The sequence below is a fragment of the Dendrobium catenatum genome, unplaced genomic scaffold (assembly GCF_001605985.2).
Source record: "Dendrobium catenatum unplaced genomic scaffold, ASM160598v2 fragScaff_scaffold_1676, whole genome shotgun sequence".
In the NCBI taxonomy this organism is placed as follows: Eukaryota; Viridiplantae; Streptophyta; class Magnoliopsida; order Asparagales; family Orchidaceae; genus Dendrobium; species Dendrobium catenatum.
Window position 1 is genome coordinate 2,043,569 of NW_021320138.1, and position 20,720 is coordinate 2,064,288.

The 20,720-nt window shown below is 38.2% G+C and overlaps 1 protein-coding gene across 3 annotated transcripts; it reads left to right on the forward strand.

Moving 5' to 3' along the window:
• The first annotated feature begins 7,178 nt into the window (after positions 1–7,178).
• Positions 7,179–20,314, forward strand: LOC110096834 (probable UDP-arabinose 4-epimerase 2). Of its 3 annotated transcripts, XM_020822958.2 has the most exons (12): positions 7,179–7,561; positions 8,178–8,227; positions 8,324–8,367; positions 8,788–8,912; positions 16,040–16,153; positions 16,226–16,333; positions 16,446–16,537; positions 17,417–17,558; positions 17,919–18,013; positions 18,111–18,240; positions 18,563–18,707; positions 19,766–20,314. In XM_020822958.2, the coding sequence occupies exons 4-12, from the start codon at positions 8,790–8,792 to the stop codon at positions 20,005–20,007; spliced, it is 1,191 nt and encodes a 396-aa protein (XP_020678617.1). In that variant the 5' UTR covers positions 7,179–7,561; positions 8,178–8,227; positions 8,324–8,367; positions 8,788–8,789; the 3' UTR covers positions 20,008–20,314. The 3 variants fall into 3 exon arrangements, with proteins under 3 accessions (XP_020678617.1, XP_020678615.1, XP_020678616.1); XM_020822956.2 differs by having other exon boundaries at positions 8,178–8,367; XM_020822957.2 differs by lacking the exons at positions 8,178–8,227; positions 8,324–8,367.
• The last annotated feature ends 406 nt before the right edge of the window (positions 20,315–20,720 follow it).

Below are 20,720 nucleotides of genomic sequence, written 5' to 3' on the forward strand. Positions count from 1 at the left end.
GAGTTGAGTTTGAGTTGGACAATATTTAAAGTTGTACTCAAACTTGTGCTAGATGTATTGTCAGGTCGTTGCATTCAAAAACTTCTTATTCTTATGACCTGCCACAACATCCAGCATATTATACGATTCAAACAGAAGTGCATCCTTCACATGATGCCATTTATGATAAATAATGCATTGATTTATATTAGTCGTTGGCCTTTCAATGATCAACTCAGCATAACCTTCTTTGTTGAGTCCAATTTCAAAAATTCTGGCCTTAAGAATGCTCACAGGTGTCAAATGGCCATCATATTCCATGAATCTCTGTTGTAAATATCTCTAACCCACATCTCCAAAATATTCTCCCTCCCTATAAAAATTAATTTTCATAATTTCATCGTGCGTATGTCACAATTAGGGGTGCAAACGAGTCGATTTGAGCTCGAGTCAGGGTGTGTTCGAGTCGAGCCTGACAACCAAAAACCGAGCTCGAGCTCGAGCTCGAACTCGAGTCGAGCTCAAAATCCGAGCTCGAGCTCGACTCGTCGTCAAATCGAGCGGCTCGTCGAGCTCGCTATCGAGCCCGTCCGTCGTCGCGTCCTCCGTCGCGCCAGTCCGCCATCAGCTCGTTGGCAGAGCTCGTCCGACGTGTTCTTGAGCTCCGTCGTCGCGCCCGTCCGCCATCAGCTCGTTGGCGGAGCTCGTCCTACGTGTTCCGCTCTGCCGTCCCGAGATGAGCTCTGGATGTCGTCGTCCCGAGATCGTCGTCGTCCAGAGATTGTCGAGCAATGGATGTCGTTGTCCAGAGATTCGACGACCAATGGATGAGCTCTGCCGTCAAGATCAAGATCAGTCGCATTCGGCCTTTGTCCCGAGCTCGTCCGCCGTCGAGAAACGAGATCTGCTTGTGCCGTTGTTTTGGATTTTCAGCTCGCGATATTTGGATTTCCTGCCCATGAGCTCCGCCAACGAGCTGCTCGTCGAGCCGACGAGTCGAGTCCGACGTATGTTCGAGCTCGAGCTCGATTAGCCGTCGAGCTCGAACTCATGTTCGAGCTCGACTCGCGAGCTCGATAAGCTCGACTCGTCGAGCCCGTTACCGAGTCGAGTCCGAGTCGGCTTGACTCGGTTGCACCCCTAGTCACAATATGCAATCTTTATCTTCTGACTAGGAATGCATATAACATCAAAAAAATTTGTTCGATTTGGTCTTCTCCTGTAGGCCATTGTCAGTGGAATGCGCCACATTCTTTCTATCAAGTTAGGGCTGTCAACATTTGACACGACCCGAAAACACGACCCGAACTCGACCCGGAAATTTCGGGTTCGGGTCAACCCGAACCCGAACCGGGTCGGGTTCGGGTTGACCCGGAAACCCGAAAATAACTCGGATTGACCTGCTGACCGAGCTGCCTGCCGCGGCGCCGCGTGACCGAGCTGCCCGCCGCTTGACCGGGCTGCCCCCCGCTGCGTGACCGACCTGCCCGCCGCTTGACCGAGCTGACCCCCGCTGCGCTGCCCGGCTGACCCGCTGCCCGCTCGCGTGACCGCGTCGCATCCCTCGTCGCGTCACTTCGCCGCTCGCGTTGGCCAGAAGCTGGCCTCGTCGCGTCGCTTCACGCGTGAGGCGTGACGTTGCGCGTGACGGCGTGAGTACGCCGGCAAACGGACCGCCGTGAAGCCTCGTCGAACGCCGACAAACGGGCCGCCGATGCCGCTGAAGCCTCCGGATGCCGCTGCCGCATATCTGCTCGCGGGGTTACCGTGTCCCCGGGTCGGGTCGGGTTGACCCGAACCCGAAGCGGGTCGGGTTCGGGTCTGGAAAATCGACCCGTTTGTGAAAACGGGTCGGGTTCGGGTTGACCCGAATTGTGCCGGGTCATTTCCGGGTTCGACCCGAACCCGACCCGTGACCCGAAATTGACACCCCTATATCAAGTGCTACCCTCTACAATCAATTTCTTCAAATGAATTTTTTGAATCTTATTCATAAGAGACAAATAATAAGTTGAAGAAGATTTCCAAATAAACTTGACCCTCCATGATACTGATTACACTCATTTAAATAAAGTATTCAATTTATTTATCAAGGCCATTAGATCTCATTTATGTGAGTTGAAAAAAAAAAAAACAAATCATGATATTGATTACTATTGTCATAATGACATGACTAAACAAGTCTTCAAAAGTGATTTGATAATGAATATTATTTGGACAATATAATTTATATCAATAAAGAGCTGTACATATCCTATGTGAATACAAAATTTTTGATATATTTAAAATCACTCCCAAGCACTCATCAATCTTAATATAAATTGAATTAGTTTTTTTGAAAAAAATTCCAACATATTAATAAAATAATTAAATATTATTTAATATATACATTCTTATTAATATTACACATTAATAAATTAATAATAAGTAAATTTCACAGGATTTTTACTCTCAATAAAATATTTTAAGTTAAATAATATAATTTCAACTCACAAAACAAATTTTTTTCCAAAACTTCATTTTAAGCTATTTTTATTTATTTATAATAAAATATGTAAATTATTAATAATTCAATATATTTTTTTATCAAACTTAAATACCCTTAAATAATGATTTATAATGATTTTTAATTGAATGTGGAATGCAGAATATTCCGTTCACTGCATTTTAAATTTTGTATTCTATTAAAATCAACAAACATTAACTACATATACGTACATTATAGCTTTTCAAACACTTGCTTGAAGATTTCCTTCTTCTTCGTAGTCTTACGTAGTAAACTGATAGCCATCGTAGTTGCGGAATAAAGCCGTTAACATAACCGTTATCATCAACTGAGCTTTTTTATAAATAATCATTACCATTACCAATTGGTGAAACGGCTCTGCATTTGTAATCAGGGCCGTAGTGGCTTTGGCAATATCAAATTTGGAAGGCATAGCAAATAGAAAAGAGCTCTGCAATCAGTCATCCTAGCCTTAACGAAGAGTTTCCTTGGCATGCTTACATTGACTAAGAAAAAAACTTGTATGAGTTAAGATAGCTTGCTTGCTTCAAAAATCTGATATAGGCCCTAAATTATTTAGCTAATTAACATTTTAATTTAAATTTTGTGCAAGTTTTGAGATGGCGGTATGGTTGTTGGTGGCAAATATAGAGTCAAATATTTGTTGATAAGTAGATCATCAAGAAAGGGTTGACTTAGGCTTTGTTTGAGACGGCTTTCTTACTGCTTCTTAAATCAGCTTTCTAGTATAAAAGATTTATTTGCTGTACTAGAAAGCTACTTTAAGAAACAGTGAAAAGACATTCCAAACGAAGTCTAAGGCTTTGTTTGTGATGACTTTCTTATTGCTTCTTAAAACAATTTTTAAGTACAAAATTTTTTAACTTTTGTACTAAAAAGTTGTTTTAAGAATTAGTAAGGAAGCCGTCCCAGACTTTGTTTGTGACATCTTTGTTAATGTTTTCTAAAATAATTTTATATTATAAAAATTTTTAGTTCAAATTTTTTTTTTATTAAAGAGTTGGATTTATAAAATAGTAAAAAAAAGCTGTCCCAAACGAAGCCTAAGCTGCACAAAAAAAAAAAAAAAGCATTGTTATTTAAAATAAATAATATAGTTGCATATCTTTGCTGCGTCACTTGCTTAAGATCACAAATGATTTTTTTTGTTGATAAATATTATTTGAAAATTGCAGATTTTTGAATGTTTTGGGCTGCTCCATATATATAACTTCTTCAAGAAAGGCTTGCTGAAAAGCATCAGAAACACCCAATTGGAGAACCGACGAATGAAAATGAAGAGCAACAGCTGATAACAAATGGATGGTAGGATGTTTTGATATAATCTAGAACATCTTTTTGTTTATAAATTTGAGCAAGTCAATGAGCTTTATGGTTCGCTACTGTGGTGATGGAGAGCTGGAGTTTAATGGAGGAATAGTAGGTGAAGTGTTTGGTGGAGATTAAATTACAGGTGTGGAGGGAACAATAGGGACAGCTCACTGCTGAGACATAATTATTTATGTCAAATTCCGATCTTGAGTTGGTGGAGGCGGGTGGATTAAAGGTTGGGACTAAAATGAGAGGAGCAGTTTGTGTGGATGATCAATGAGGGAAAGTAAAAGTTCGAAGTCCAGAAGAGCAGATTCATAAGTGACTACAGAGTTATTTAACATCTTAGTTTTGTACGACAATCCAGCACACAATCAAATAAAAATAAGGTGTAGCGTTCATAAGTGACACCAAAGTTTTTACGTGGAAAACCATGACAAGGGGAAAAAACCATGGGTTCTGACTAAGTTTGAATGAATTCACTAGTGTTTGCAGTCAATTATAAATGAGGCCCTTTTTTGAGAGAAGGCCTTGGTTTGATGTAGCGAATATACAACATATAAAGTGCATTACACTGTGGGAATTGCAAGAATCAGTATATATTCGTTTAGTCCGCATGATCATAGTCGGCTGACGACAGAGGTAAGAAAGATTGTAGTCAAGTGACGGTGGTCGGAAGAACTGTAGTCAGTGGGCGACGAAGGTTGGAAGAACTGTAGTCGATGGGCGATGGAGGTCGGAAAGACCATATTATGATGGTAGAGGTCAGAAGGACCGTTGTTTGGAAATGGAGGTTGGAAGGATCGTAGTCGGTGGGTGACAGTGATAAAAAAGATCATTATTAGGCGATGGAGGTTGGAAGGACCGTAGTTGGCGGGCGACAATGGTTAGAAAGACCGTTATCTGGCGATGAAGGTCGGAAGGACCATAGTCGGCTGGTGAAAGTGGTCAGCAAGACCGTTGTCTGGAGATGGATGTTGGAAGGACCATAGTTGGCGGGCGACAGTGGTTAGAAAGACCATTGTTTGACGACCATAATTGGAAGCATGGTTGAAGTTCGATGTCAGTTGATGGCCGGGCAGAAGTCTGACGACGATCGGAGGTTCGACGGTGGTCAATGAGGGGTTTGGTGGTAAGAGAACTCTAGTTTCTTTCTCTTCTTTCTCTTCCTTGCTTCTCTCCTCATTTTCATGAGAAATGAGGAGTCTATTTAAAGTTATTGGGCATGGCCAGTAAATAGAAGGGAGATTAAGGATACGTTGGGAGTGTTTTGAATGGACGGTTGATATTGATCCCCTTGTTTTGAATCATTTATTGGGCATTTGAATGTCTTAATGATATCATAATTCGACGATATTGGGCTCGTTGGATTTGCCTCATCGAGCCACTCTATTCCACTATAAGCATGTCACATTTGGAAACCGTTTGGTCATCCAATTTATAGCTTGAACCTTTCAAATGGGCTTTAGGTCTTTGATTTGGACTCATTTATGCTCAGATTGAGTCGAATTTGGTGTTGTTGGGTTCGTTTTTTCGAGACGTTCAATTCGACTTTAAGTTTGTTGAATTTGGAGTTCAGATGGTCCGAGATTTAATCTCGGAAGCTTTCAACTCAATTTTGCCTCAAGATTCACGCCTGGTCAAGATAAATTTTTGATGATATATCAATACTGTTGTTGACCTACGGGTAAAGAACAAAAAAAAAAAAGCAGCTCACCTCGTATCTATCGAGGAAGTCCAGAAAATCAGCAGATATCCCGCTGAATTGGGCGCCGTTCGCGTCTGATCCCGCAAATCCCGTGGCAGCTCCTCGATTGTCGCCTGTTCGCGTCGTTAAATAGAAGCCCTGCTCCCCTCCTCCGACTCCACACGCAGAAACCTCTGCTCCCGACACTTCCTCTCCCGATTCCAACCTCCGACCTCTCCATTTCTCATAGCCGAACTCCTCCATCTCAGCCGACGTCAAAGCCCCGATCACCTCCTCCTCTATTTCCTGTACTGTGCCCTCTTCTTCCTAATTGAGGCGGCTCGACCGCTCGAGGCAGTCGTGACTTGGGCACGCGCCAGGCGGGCTCGACCGCTCGAGGCAGCGCCGCAGCGATCCAGCGGATGCTGAGCAGCAGACGCGGGCAGGGCGGGCTAGGGCAGCGAGCAGCTCGGGCAGGGGCAGCGGGTAAGGGCGGGAATCAAAATTTTTTTAAATTAAACGGGTTTTCGGGTTGACCCGGCAACCCGTCGGGTCAACCCGAACCCGACCCGTTTTTGCAAACGGGTCGGTTTCCTGGACCCGAACCCTACCCGCTTCGGGTTCGGGTCAACCCAAACCCGAAAATTTCGGGTCGGGTCAAATATTGACAGGTCTACAAGGGATACCCCCCTCCTAGCGAACACGACAAGCTTTGAGGTCAAAGACAATTAAATAATCAGATTGATCAATACAATCAAATTCCACAAATAACAAGAATGATATCCTCCATATCAACGCTAGATCATATCCAACTATTGCTATATTATCCACTTTGCATTTCACTTCCGATAGATATTGTTACAATGTTTGATTTTTCATTGAAAGATTATGAAGTTCATTCTTTCATTGAGTGACTCGTGAGAGATTTGAAAGTTGAAGCCCCTCTATAAGGGTTGTCCAAATTTCATTAGCAGATTATAGATTCAATACATATAGAAGAATAGAAGTTGGCATTGTTGAAAGAAGAACAACTAAAAGATTTGACTACTAACATCCAAATATTAAAGTTAAGATTGCAAGAGATTTCACCATTTTTGGAGACCGGTTTCCTTGGTGGGCAGGCTATAGAAACAATTTATCTTGAATAGCTTGAGAAGTCGAGAGCTCCTCTTTGGATAGTTGTCACCCGTAGGTTGAGCGTGTATAATATTTGTAGTATTAGATAGGAGAAATTAAGCTGAGGAATGGAGATTTCTCCCATTTTGATAATGGAATTGTATTCAACTTGATGAGAGTTCCTGGACGATCATGAGGAGCAGAGTACCAGAAGGAAAGTTTAGAATTGAATGCCGTTATACAAAAGAAGTTTTGGTACCATGAGGATTACTGAAATAAAGAAAAAGAATATAACATAATATAAAAGAGAAACAAAGAAGAGTGCAAACCTTTATTTATTAAGCACAGCAGCTTCAGTTTTTGACCAACGGCTGAGTAGCAGAGATGATTGATTATAAGGGAATGGTGATCAGCAATAAGGACGTAAATATACAGAGAAAGTGGCTGCCAGATTATTAGAGTGAATGGAATTGATTTTGCATTGTTATTTGTTAACAAAAAGGGCAAATTTACAGTTGCGTCTCTATTTGTATATATATATTTTTTGTTCGAGGACTTCCAGGTGGAAGTCAACATTGGAGAAAACGCTCGCAGGACGGCTAAAAGAAACTGAAGAAAAGGCAGAAAAAAGTCTTCTCCTTACAAGGAACCAATCAAATGAACATGGGAGGAGCGCCGAGAAGCCAGTCAGATCCTAAAAATTTCTCATTTCTTCGTTCTTTCTCTCATTTGTTCTCATTCCCCTATATTTGCACACTCCTCTCTCTGTTTTTCGCTTTCTCTTCAAACGCCTCGAAAAGGCGTCGACTTGATCCAAAAGCTCCCAAATCCACACATCTTTGTCGCTTGCGGTCTCTCCAAACCTTTATATCTCTTATCGCCGGTTTCGTCGCTGACTTTTGAAGTTTGGCGTCTCCCAAACACAATAGCTTTGTTTCCAGGTATGCTGAGCATCAATAAGAGTTTTCTTCATTCATTGAAGCGTTTTAGTAGATGTTTTTTGAGTTATTATGGCGTTACGTTTCGTTTCCATAGCTTTCCGTTTGTTTTTTCTTTCATCTCTCCTTCGATCATTGTTTTCTCCGCCTCCTTTACTCTTTAGATTGAATTCTATGTAATTTGCGGCTGATTGCATATGAAGGACTTCATTTGATCCGTACTTTATGCTACGAATCTTTCTTCTCCCGCTCTGTTAGTTACGATGAATTTGTGTGGGTATTTGAATTATCGCGGATAGGGGATCGGTCTGAGCTTTGCAAAGTTGATAATTTTATAGGGGGTTTCACCGTTTAGTGATAGTGAAACCAATTTTCTAGCTAGGTTTACTACGGTTCTACCTTCATAAAGCTGTGCTTTGGCCGTTTCCTTCCTTTACACAGGGTTCGTGGAATTTAGGATCGTTACATTTTCTTTTTTTGTTTGATTGAAATTCACAATAGAATATTATTAAACGATAGGGGTTTTGGATGCTTTGTCACTTTCAAATGGATTTTACCGGTTCTGCTACCTAAGTTGGAAAGTGATGATGATACAGTTAATCCTTGAATTTGACTGCAGATATGAGTCGTACTGTACTTTAGTTGGTGCAGAGTCGTTGAAAGATTCCGGTAATCAAAGAGAAGGAGCTTTCTTTTTGTTTTTTAATGGAGCAGTTTGTTTCTGCTTGATTTCAGAGTATTTCCTCATATGCTAACTACTAGCAGGAGCAGAAATCAGCCTAGGGCTGGTAGATCTTGGTTCTTTTCAGGTTTGTTTCTTGGTTTATTGGATGTTCATGCTCTGCAGTTATTGTCCAAGTACTAGAGGCAATCCATTTGAAAGAGCAGGCTGGTGAATTATGATCTAGTGATTATAATTTGCAAGCTAATTTGTGCTTAGTGTCTGTTTATGTTGCTAAGGTTTTAATTCTGGCTACCAACTTATCAGTTATTGTTGATTCTAGATTTGATATTTTTAAAATGGACACTTTGCATGAAAGCAGATCGCCATTTCTATATTTAGTTTTGATGTTGTAACATTTCTTGTAATTTATTTTCTGATGGATTTGAATACCCACAACAAGTTATATGCAAATCTAAATTGATTAGATTGTAAATAGGCCTGAATGTATCATTTTAGTTGTTTTAATGTCTATTATTGCTTAACTTGATTTTTTTTTTTTTTTCAGGAATGGATTGTTCAGTTTCAAGAAGAAAGCCTCAGCTCCTAGTAAAAATCATAATGGTAGTTTTGCTAATAGCTGTCTGTATATTCTTTCTCAAGCAGACCCCTGGTTTCAGCGGCACAAATGTGGTAGGCATTTAGATAATTGATTTCTTTTATAGTGATCTTATTCCGATTTTGCAATTTGAATTACCTCATTTTGTAACTAGGTAGATTAGATAAGGTTTGCTTCATATTTTCTTCAAGTTACCTATCATAATTGTGGAATTTTGCCATGAGATATATGTTGACCTCTAACTTCCAGCCGGTCCCACTTCACAAAATGAGGCTCCCAAATGACGGTTCCCTCGTATAACCGTTCTCACCCACAATCTCTCTACAAACCACCTCTTACTTAACTCCCTCTCAAGGTAATAAGAACCTCAACAGAAACTGCTCCCACCCATTCGATACTCACAGACGAAAGAAAGCCGAAGCCTAGCTTCCATCTCTTCTTCCTCTGGACTCATCTACCTCATCCACAGGTTACCAGCCCCTCCGTCTCATGTTCTTGCAACCCAGCATTGCGCACGACCCAAGCCTCCACTCCTACGTGAGCTTGACTCGACTCCCAGCCGCCGACCTCACTGGCCTTACATTCGCACCAGCAGTCGAAGCCGCTTGCCTGATCCCATACCCATGCCTTTTTCTACGAACAAGTCCAACAACCTCGTCTCCTGACTTAGCCCGCTCCAACTCCAATGCCCGGTCTCCTTTAGTGCCTGATCTCCCTCTATGCCTGACCTCTTTGTCTCTCGATCTCTTTATGCAGCAAGAGGAGGAGTGGAGGACCCAATCCCAATTAAACCCATGCCCATCTCTACTTTAATCCAACCCGAGTCTTTCTAATTAGACAGATCCAATCGAATTACAGATTTATAAATATATATTTATGTATATTATTATTAATAATCGTTGATTTTGAAGACCATGTGTCGTTGATCTTAGATCCAGCCAGGAATACACAAATTGAAGCCCTTGCGTCATTGATATTTGATCTGGGCAGGAAGATCTTTTAATTTGAATACCTCATGCCATTGATTTTTTATCTGGGTGGGATGATTGCTAATGTGAAGACCCTGCGTCATTGTATCTTTGATCTGGGCAGTTAAATCCAAAGGCAAGTTCCTCCCAACCTCCCTTCACAGGGAGGGGACGTCGGGAGGCTGCCAAAATTGAAACATACAAAAAAAAACCCCACTTTATTAAATAATAATGATAATAATAAATTGGAGTTTAATTCTAAAAAGCTCATGAGGGATTTGAAGTCAATGTGCATTCTAAACTTACTTGTCATCACACATTCAAAATCAATTCGAAATATAATATTTCTCAAATGAATCAAGCCTTATGGAATGACTTAATGACATTGAAATCCACTTCACCATTAAAAGAAACTTCACGGCTAAGTGCTTGGTAGATCTTTACTGTTTAGAAGAATTTGATGGGTGGATAAATGGAGGAGCAGTTATAACAAGACTTCTTAGAAATATGAAAATAAACATATATATAATTTCTCGAATATTGTTGTTACCTATTACCTCAAATAACTTTGAGAGTCATTCAGGTCTTCAAATGAATTGAATTTACAATATCAAAAGCCAGGGCAGATTTCCAAGGAAGGATTTCAACATTATGTAATTGCTGCTACTAATTCTCACAACCCCAAAACATTTTTTTCATGGCAACAGCCATCTGAGTCTGAAATCTACATATCAGGATGGTATAGCCGAAGTTGCTGCATTTTCTACCGCCTCAAATAAGCCAATAGCTGTTGACAATTGAAATGGTAAAAAATTGGAAACAATTATTTCAAAACAAGAAGCATTGCAATGTACCAACACAATAGATCAGTCTAAGGAATTTCCAATTACAAGGTTTTGTCATGGTGCTAGAAGTTGTTAATAAAGAGCTTCCTATGCATTGCTTTAGAAAAATTTATTCTGATGAAAGAAGAACCAATGCCAGAAGGAGCTCTTTATTTGACAAAAAAGTGAACCCACAACACATCCACATGCTGCAAACCAAACTAAAATTCATCATGATTATATAGATTGAATCTTTTGGTGTCATTTCCAAGGATTTCCACCTTCGAAATAGGTTTTGCCCAATATAGATCGATGTTGTTCAAATATACTACGAACTTCAATAATTCCAGAGTTTGAATTAGCACTCAAAGGGAACTTGGATAATTTTGAGTATCTTATATTTCCATTCAATAAGTTATCCTAATAAATTATCTGAAAACTCCCAATGTTTAAACACATCACTCTTTCCATGAGGTATATTTAATAGAAGAAGGTCAAGAATGCTTGAAGTTTTGCTAAATGTCAAACAAGATCCTTGCAAATCTACCTTGGATGTAAAGTTGGCTACCACCTTGCCTGAGGAAGTGAAATAAAGTCAATCCATTAATAGAAGTTCAAATAACCAATATATCCAAATTATTAAGTTCTGATACAAACCAACAAGAATGTAAATATAGAAAAAGTAAGAAATAAGCTACCCAATCCTTAGAACACATAAACATAATAAACTACTACAAAATAATAAATGTCAAAAACAATCTATTGCTGGTAACTCTACTCCTGATATGGTTGTCCACCAAATACTTCTGCAGAACCTGTTGAAATAGACAATGAGCATGTTTGATAAATCTAACTCAACAACTACTATCTATCAAAGCATAAACGGCAAAGGAGTGGGGCATGCAATATGAACAACCAAAAGATGTGAGTAGTAATCTATAATTACTATATCAAAAACCAACATGAGATATGCTATGTTTTCTACATCTTCTAATATGCATGTATATATGTCAAATAGCTATTTATGCCTAATCATTTTAATTTTTACAAATGAACCACCCTAGGTATCCATGTACCTCACAATGACCTGTAAGTCATATCTTATTTTAAATTCATATCCACTTATATTTTCTTGCATATATATTATTGTCGGTTTATCATATACCCATCACTGAGAAGGAAAATATCAATCCAAGAATATTTAGTAATTTTCTGTAGAGTCATCACTCTGGGGGTCTGTCGACCCTGGCTAGCCAAAAACCAATAAAGTTCTATCGACATACATACACTCATGAATTATACATGTCCAATGCTTTTATTATTAACCAACAAACATATATAAATCAAAATGTTAAGTATGGTTTGCAGGAATGAGGTTTATTTATTTAAGCTAAATTGCACAAATCTAACTTTTCCAACATAGAAATTTAACATGAATGATTAAGAGCTAATGAGAAATAAATCAAGTAAAGTTTTGATTGTCACATGCTAATTCCATATGGACAATAACAATATTACATGTGATTATGCTAAAGAATTTAAAATAGAACTGACATAAATAGTTATAAAATAATTCTAATACAAATATCACAGATTATGTCTCTAACAAAGAAGGGTACGTTTACTCCAAAAATAAATAATAGTTACTTACCTTTTAGATGAGTGACACGAAACTCCAAGCCTATCCAATATTGAATTGGCAAGGCTACGAAGACGATGACTCCGAAAGTCCTACAAGAAGAATCCTAATTTAATATACAAATTAATAGGAAAAAAACTTTAATACAAGAAACATAAGACTCCCGCACAAATAAAAGCACAAAATTATATAGGTATCATTAATCAAGATCTAACATCACGATTCCAATTAAACATCCAAACAACAACAACAATAATAATAATAAGATAACAATAATCAACTTGATCAACAGGGAAGGATGGAGGAGAAAGACCCCATCTTAATTCAAGAGAAAGAAGGGAGACTCCACCTTGTTTGAAGAGGTAGAAGATGGAGGGATATTTTTACCAAAAATGGCCGCTATTTGTAGGGAAGAACGAAAAGGAGGAAGAGGGAGAATGTTCGACGGCTGAGAGAGGGAGGAGGGCTTTTGGTGGCTGCTACGAGGGAGAAAAGAGTAGAAATAAGTGATGCCCTATGATGTGAAACGTACAAGCATGGATGATTAAATTAAGAAAGTTTGCACGCTTAAATTTTAGAGCACAATAATTATAAGCTTTCTCTTGATGATAAACGACAAAATAAAAATGATAAGGTGATAAAATAGCTTAGGTCTAAACACATGCGAGAGGTTGAGATCATTAAATAGTCATATAAGTCTTACTTTGCATACATGAGTGGTTTCAACGAGAAATTCTAATGCTAACAATAAGATTAGTATTATAAAGGGCCTCTCTCACAACTCATTCAAATACTAGGTTTAGCGGAGGCGATAAAACATGTGCTTTGTGAATCAAATTATAACCACGAGTAGAGTTAACTTAGAAGATAGAGAGTGAGTGAAGAGTTTACCCAAAAAAAAGGAGTTATGAAGCTATGACGATGGCTGGAATGAAGGGGCAGCAGCCTTCAAACTTCTGGAACTACTCAACAACAAGGGAAGCCTCTTCGGACGGCTAGACGACATTAGATCTCCTCAGGACAGCAGCTAGGACTGGTTCTGGACGGTTGGACAGCACCCTAGTTTGCTGTGGTCAATAGGATAGCAACCTATTGAGCTCAGGGAAACTTCTAGACAGGAAGAAGGGCTGTCCCTGAGATATGGACAGCAATTGTCGCTCCCGGGATGGCTGGACGTCGGTAGGCTGCTGCAGGAATTTCCAAACAGCAAATTGAGATGTTGGGCAGCAGTTTTCCTGGAGCTTTGAAAGGGATTTGGGAAGGAAAAATCAGCCAACAGCTGCGGGAAATTTTATTTTGAAATTTGAATTCAAATGGGTGGCCATGAATGCTTTAATTGGAGAATTAATGAAGCATTCAAAGAGGGGAGAAACCCTCATGGGGCCGGCGGTTTCAAGAGAGGGAGAGGAGGTGTGGGAGCAATTTATGAGCCTTCCAAATTAGCACGTATGCATTAGGAAGCTAGATTATGAGATCCTTTTCAATTTGAATTTCAAATTGTTTTGAATTTGAAAACTTTCCTAATTTGGCTTTGACAAATTAGGAAATTTTGGAACTCAATCAATTTTGAATTTTCAAAATTTGATTAAGTGGGGAATGCGGAAGGTGGCTGGCGGTTGGGGTTGTGGACTCCAAGGGGCGGCGGCAATGGAGCTAGGGGGGAATACTTTGTGGATGAAGAGGGGAGAAAAGAGAAGAACAAGAAAATACGAGAAAGATAGAGATAACTAACGAACTCACACAGAGATCGTAAGAACCGCGAACCTCGGACTCTTCCAAAGATTGGCGGGTATTTCGAATTACCCTCCTCGGGCTTCTCCTCTCATGAACTCACTAAGAGATCACGTGAACTCACTAAGAGATCAACAAAACATGAAACTTTTCATTATCAATAATCATCATCCCCTTCCAAGAGGAAGAGGAGGGCTTAAATAGCCAAATACATGAAGGAAAATAAAAGACACAATTGCCCCTAGGGAAAACATAAAACAAAGCCCTCAAGTGAGGATATAAATGGAAAAGTACAAATAACAAATAAAATACATGAAAATAAATAGACACGATCGTAGCCATTGATCTTCGATGTCCTCATCACCCTAGCTTCCTATTCAGTTCAAATGGCGAGAGGGAAGCTATAGGTGGGAGAATATGTCAAATAGGGAAAGGAATCGCGATTGGAGGGAGATTTGCGGCTGAGGGATGGCTGTTCGACCCGCTCACGTGCAAAGAAGACAAGCCAGCTTCAGTTCGCACAGAAGAGAGGAGTTGAGGTGGCTTGGGATAGAACAGTTTCAAAGGGAGAATTAGTTGCTCTATAGTTGGCCGTTCTGGCTAAAGGGTGGCACGATGGTTGGAGAGGAGTTGCATAGGTGAATGGGGGTGGGAAGGGGTCATGTGTCTTGGCTACTTCAAATCATTTTAGCTTCATAAAACTTCAACATGAGGGGGTGTAGAAAGAGGCATATTCGTTTGTTTGGATTTAATAATGATTAGCTTACATCTTCAAACTTATCTGTTCGGATTGATAGTTTGTTGTAGTAACTTTGTCAATCCATAGGGAATCTTCATGTAATTCAATCAGCTTAGTTTTCAAGCTGACATCTTGACATGTCTATGTTTAGTGGTGTCTGCCATATTCATCCTAGTTCAGAACCATTGCATCTTCACTGGTTTTTATCTGTCTATTCCACTAACGTATTTTTTTTGCTCATTTATTTCCTGTCAATCCATTACCGCGGGAATATTGAATTGTAAATTTTGGAAGATTCAATCAAATTTCATTATACATGATTGATGTTTGAGCAAAAACGTGATCGATGAATTCATGCTAATTTTCTATTTTTCAAAGAAGTCAAGAACAAAGTATTTAATAGCTTCTATCAAGACTTTAGATGTTTACTGATAGAACAACAACAACAACATCAAGACTTTGTCCCAGTACGTGGGATTGGCTACATGAATCCTTTTTCGCCATTGTGTCTTATTAAAAGTTAATTTATCATTTAAATTTAATAAAAAAAGATCATTTCTAATATTTTCTAACAAAATCTTTTTAGGTTTACCTCCGTCTTTCTTAACATAAGTCAAATTTAATACCTCAACTTTTCTAATCGGGTCATCGGAAGGCCTCCGTTTATTATGACCAAACCATTTAAGGCGACTCTCTCTAATCTTATCTTCTACTAGAGCTACTCCAACCTTATCACGTATATGCTCATTTCGTATCCTATCTCTAAGGGTAAAGCCACTCATCCACCTAAGCATCCTCATTTGTGCAACGCTTAACTTAGTATTATGCTTCTCTTTTAATGACCAACATTCGACACCATAAAGCATTGCAGGTCTCACCACTATCTTTTACTGATAGAAGAATGTTGAAATTTCTCTATGAGATTTCTTATATTTTCATTGCATCTTATTATTGATTTTAGTAGTCTTAAATTCATACATCATAATCAGGAGTATTTCCACTTCCACCTCATTTTTACTTTTTGCAAGTGGTATTTTGTGATTTTTTTTTTAGTTTGTTGATCTTTTTATTCTTCAGAATTTGTTGCAGATAAGTTCTGATAGTTAATTATTAAAGCTACTTGTTTCCTTGGACATCATTTTGTGTTCGTCTTCTTGTTATTTCTTGAGATCTCTCATCCTTTCTAATCTAGCGTGAACCAACCAGGCAGTTGAGCTCCTAAAGAAGTTTTTTAATAATTCTGTTTTTTTTTTTTAACCTTACTGCCTTTACCTAATGATTCTGGTCTGGTCTCCCTCAGTTTGCCAAACATGATTTTGGGGTGACACATGTCTTAGTGACTGGAGGGGCTGGTTATATTGGGTCACATGCAACCCTTCGACTCTTGAAGGACTCCTATCGAGTAACTATAGTGGTATGCATCAATAGGTATGTCAATCTTTATTTTCTTTCTATCATGATTGATCTTTTCGTCTCAATTTGACAGGATAATCTTTCAAGGGGGAATATTGGGGCTGTTCAAATTCTCCTTAAGCTATTTCCAGAACCTGGGAGGCTTCAGTTTATTTTTGCTGATTTAGGCGATGCTAAAGTAGTATCCTTATTATTTGAACGACATCTAAATAGTTGCCTCCTCCTCCTCCTTATTACTATTATTATTATTGTTGTTGTTGTAAAATAAGGGATTGCTCCTTAACGACATTTAGGTTGACCGCATATTTGCGCAAAATGCATTTGATGCAGTGATGCACTTTGCAGCAGTGGCTTACGTTGGCGAGAGTACTCTCGAACCTCTCAGGTATGCTTTTTGATTGTCTAATGGATGATTTAGGAAGTTTATTACTTGTTTCATGTTCTTTTTAGGGTTTAGGGTTGGGTGTTTATATGCATAGTGAGGACTTGAGTTCATTTTAAACATATTATTGGGTTAATTTAATTGTGCTAGTAAACTTTTGATTATTTCACATTCATTAAGTGCTTGCTTGATGTCAATTTTTTTTAAAATTTTTAAGAACAATTAAAAGTTAAAAAGTTTGCTTCTTTAAAAAACTTTAAAAAAAAAGATGCTTTTAAAAATTTATATACATTTTTTTTACGAACACTCGACTCTCGAGTCTTTGTTCCTCCCATACAATGGCTAGCATTATGGTGCCATCACTAACATTCTTTTCGGTAGTCATATAGTATAATTCACATAGATAGGAAAAAGGGGACTATTAAAAACATAAAAATATATATTATTATTATTGTTATATTGTTTCTATTCTCTTGTATTACTTGCCTTTGGGCTTGTTCTTGTATTAGCAGCTGTAATCGGCCAAGGCAACCACACCACAATGCTTTTTGTTTCTTTTTAATGCATTCAATAAAATATATGTTGTTAGTTTATTGATTACTTCAACTTAAACCCATACTTCACTGAAGTATGGTAGTGATTCTAGTGAATGTCCCTGCATGAAATCTGGTAATTGAGCTGTTAAGGTATTTGATACAAGCTGGCTAGGAAATTTTTTTCTTAATGTAGTTCTGATTTTTTCATATTAATATTTTTATTATGTTGTGCTTATTACTAAACTGTTTGCTAGCCCTTTGCGGTTCCAAAAGTATTTCAAAACTCTGATTTGGTAATGAGTTATATTTTGCCATTCTTGATCTGGTTCATTGCTTCATTCAAAAGGTATTATCACAATATTACTTCAAATACATTGGTCATTTTGGAGTCCATGGCAAAGCATGGTGTTAAAACCCTGATATACTCTAGCACCTGTGCCACATATGGAGAACCTGAGAAAATGCCCATAACTGAAAAAACTCCTCAGGTTAGCCTACATTCTGATGCAGAGTCTTACAACTGAAAAGTATGCTATTTAATGATTGTGAATATCAAAGTTTCGTTTGAGACGGCTTTCTTACTGCTTCTTAAAACAACTTTCTAATACAAAAATTTTAATTTTTTACTAAAAAGCTGCTTTATGAAGCATTAAGAAAGCCATCCCAAATGAAGCCTAAGTCATAGATTCACCGCCTAAGAAATGACTAGTATTCCCTTGACTGTTTTTTAATATAACATATATATACTATTTGTTTATCTGTTCATTTTGCATAATCAAAGTTTGAAATTGGACAGAAAAATATCACAAAGTAGAACTTTTGTTAAAGTTTCTCTTTTAATCATGCAGTTCCCAATTAATCCATATGGGAAGGCGAAGAAAATGGCTGAGGATATGATCCTTGACTTCTCAAAGACTACAGACATGGCTGTCATGATTCTGAGGTTTATTTCAGTCAACTGTGAAATCTCCTCAATTAAAAATAATATAGTACACATGATGATTGTCTATTTTTTTTCCTCATAATGTCACCATTATCAGATACTTCAATGTCATTGGATCCGATCCAGAAGGAAGGTTAGGTGAAGCTCCCCGACCTGAGCTTCGGGAACAGGGGCGTATCTCTGGTGCATGCTTTGATGCTGCTCGAGGAATCATACCTGGACTGAAGGTAAACAATGAACTTTGCTTAACCTTCCGTATGGTGAATTCAACTGCATTTTTGTTTTGTTGGATATTGGTCCAAGATTTAGGTAGTTTTTAATGTGTACTTTCTTTAGTTTTTTTGAGTGGCTTGTATTGTCATTGATGTAGCATTTTGAGTCTTTTAATAGAGGTTTTAGGTTGTAATAGAGTATGGTTAAGCAACAAGAAATTCTGATTTAGTACTCTCTCTGTCCTCTTCCCTCTCTCCCTCCTCTCCCAAGAAGCTGATGAAGGAAGGGCTTCTTCCTCATTCAAGATCCTAACAAGTTTTTATTTCCATTTTGCAGGTCAAAGGAACAGACTACCACACGCGTGATGGTACTTGTATAAGAGACTATATTGATGTAACGGACTTAGTTGATGCTCATGTAAAAGCTCTCGACAAGGCAAGGCCTAAAAATGTTGGAATCTACAATGTTGGAACGGGAAAAGGTCAGGAAATGTCTCCTATTTCTTTATGCCATTTGTTGATTGGGATTTTAACCATCTATTTCCTCTTGGGAAAATTATTAGGTGCAAAGACCGGACATAGAAATACGTCTGAACATCTACTTAAAATTTGACACGTGTAGTGCACTTTGGTTGTGCTTTTTGTTCGCTTTACCTGCACTTTAGTTGCATTTTAGTTGCGTTTTGACTGCTCTTTTGTTACATTTTCTTACTACGCTTTGACTGCGCTTTACCTACGCTTTACCTGCACTTTGACTGCTTTTTTATTGTGCTTTTTTACTGCGCTTTGACTTAGTTTTACATGCTATTTGGCTGAGTTTTTGACACGCTTGGCTTAAAGTTCCACATACAAATTAAATATATAAAGTAAAAAATAAATCCAACATGTCCACTCCACGTTTCAACATTTTATTGGAGTCCAGACGTACCTCTATGTTTGGTCTCCGCACCTAATAATTTTCCCTATTATTGAGTTGATCTGAATCTTGCTCAGGATTGACTCAAAACCATTCATTCTGATCTCGGGCAATGGAGCTCTAGTTGGTGGCTGACTCACTCCGATTCCTATTTGAACGTGACTCACCTCATTATATTTGATCTGAGTTAATATCAGAGACAAAATTTAACATAATTTTGATCATTTTTTTTATTGAAGATAAATTATAGTTATGTACACATGCCTCCATAGATTTAGATATATACATAAATAAATGCATGTATGTATGACTACACTTATAAATACATATTTGTGTCTATATATTGAGAGATTATTTTGTGCGGGCATCGGACACAACTTACCGTCCAGAGGCGAATCAGGTGCAGCCACGTCATCCAGTACCGAGCTCGGTACCGAGTAGGGGTGACGTGGTGCATTTTTATTGTGTTCTGGACGGCGTTCGGTGTCCGCACCTAATAATTTCACCTATATATGCATGCCTACGCATTGTACTTGTTCGAGATGAGCCATAAACTATTTTTGAGCAATTCTTCCTGTTTTAGTATGGTTTATTTATAAACTTGCATTTAAATTGTGTTATCAGGAAGATCAGTGAAGGAATTTGTAGAAGCTTGCAAGAAAGCTACAGGTGTGGACATCAAAGTGGATTACTTGGAAAGAAGACCTGGGGATTATGCTGAAGTTTACAGTGACCCTTCCAAGATCAATAAGGAACTCAACTGGACAGCAAAGTACACTGACCTTGAACAGAGCCTTCGGATTGCATGGAGATGGCAGAAGTCACATAGAAATGGGTATGATACATCCTTGAACATCCACACTTGATTCATTTCTTTCTAAAAATCCCTATCAGAAGAGAGCGGCTTATCAGACTAGAATATTTCTATCAATTCACTGGAAGACATGGAAGAAAATCAGAGGTTTCAGCATTTACAGGAGAGCTCTTTCATTTGTTAAATTCAGGTATAGAATCAAACTTTTTTTTTTTTTTGGTTATTTATTTTATAGGGATGGGCATGATGAAATAAGCGATTCAGTTGATCACCATAGCTACATTGATATTTACTTCTAAGTTTTCTTTATCTTGTAAAATATTTTCAAAGTTCAGTGAAAGACAGTTTTCCTCTCTCAAGTTGCAACCAGTTGAGTCTAAAGTTTTGTTTGGGACGGCTTTCTTGTTGCTTTCTAATGCAGTTTTTTAGCACAAAATTTTTTTGAATTAGAATTTTTTGTACTAGAAAGCTGTTTTAAAAAACATCAAAAAAGCAATCTCAAACGAAGTATAAATCATATCAATGAGATGGCGTACCACTCTTTAAAAAAAAATAAATGGTGTGTCACTCTTAACTACAGCTCCTAAAACAATTTTTTATACAAAAAATTAAATTTTTGTACTAAAAAACTGCTTTAAAAAGCAGCAAAAAAATCGTTCATTCTGCTTTAAACTGTCATCAAAGATTATACCTATTATAGCATATAGTGTGTGAGATCAAAATGTGGATAAGTGTAGTTTGAAAATGGATTTTAAAGATCTTTTG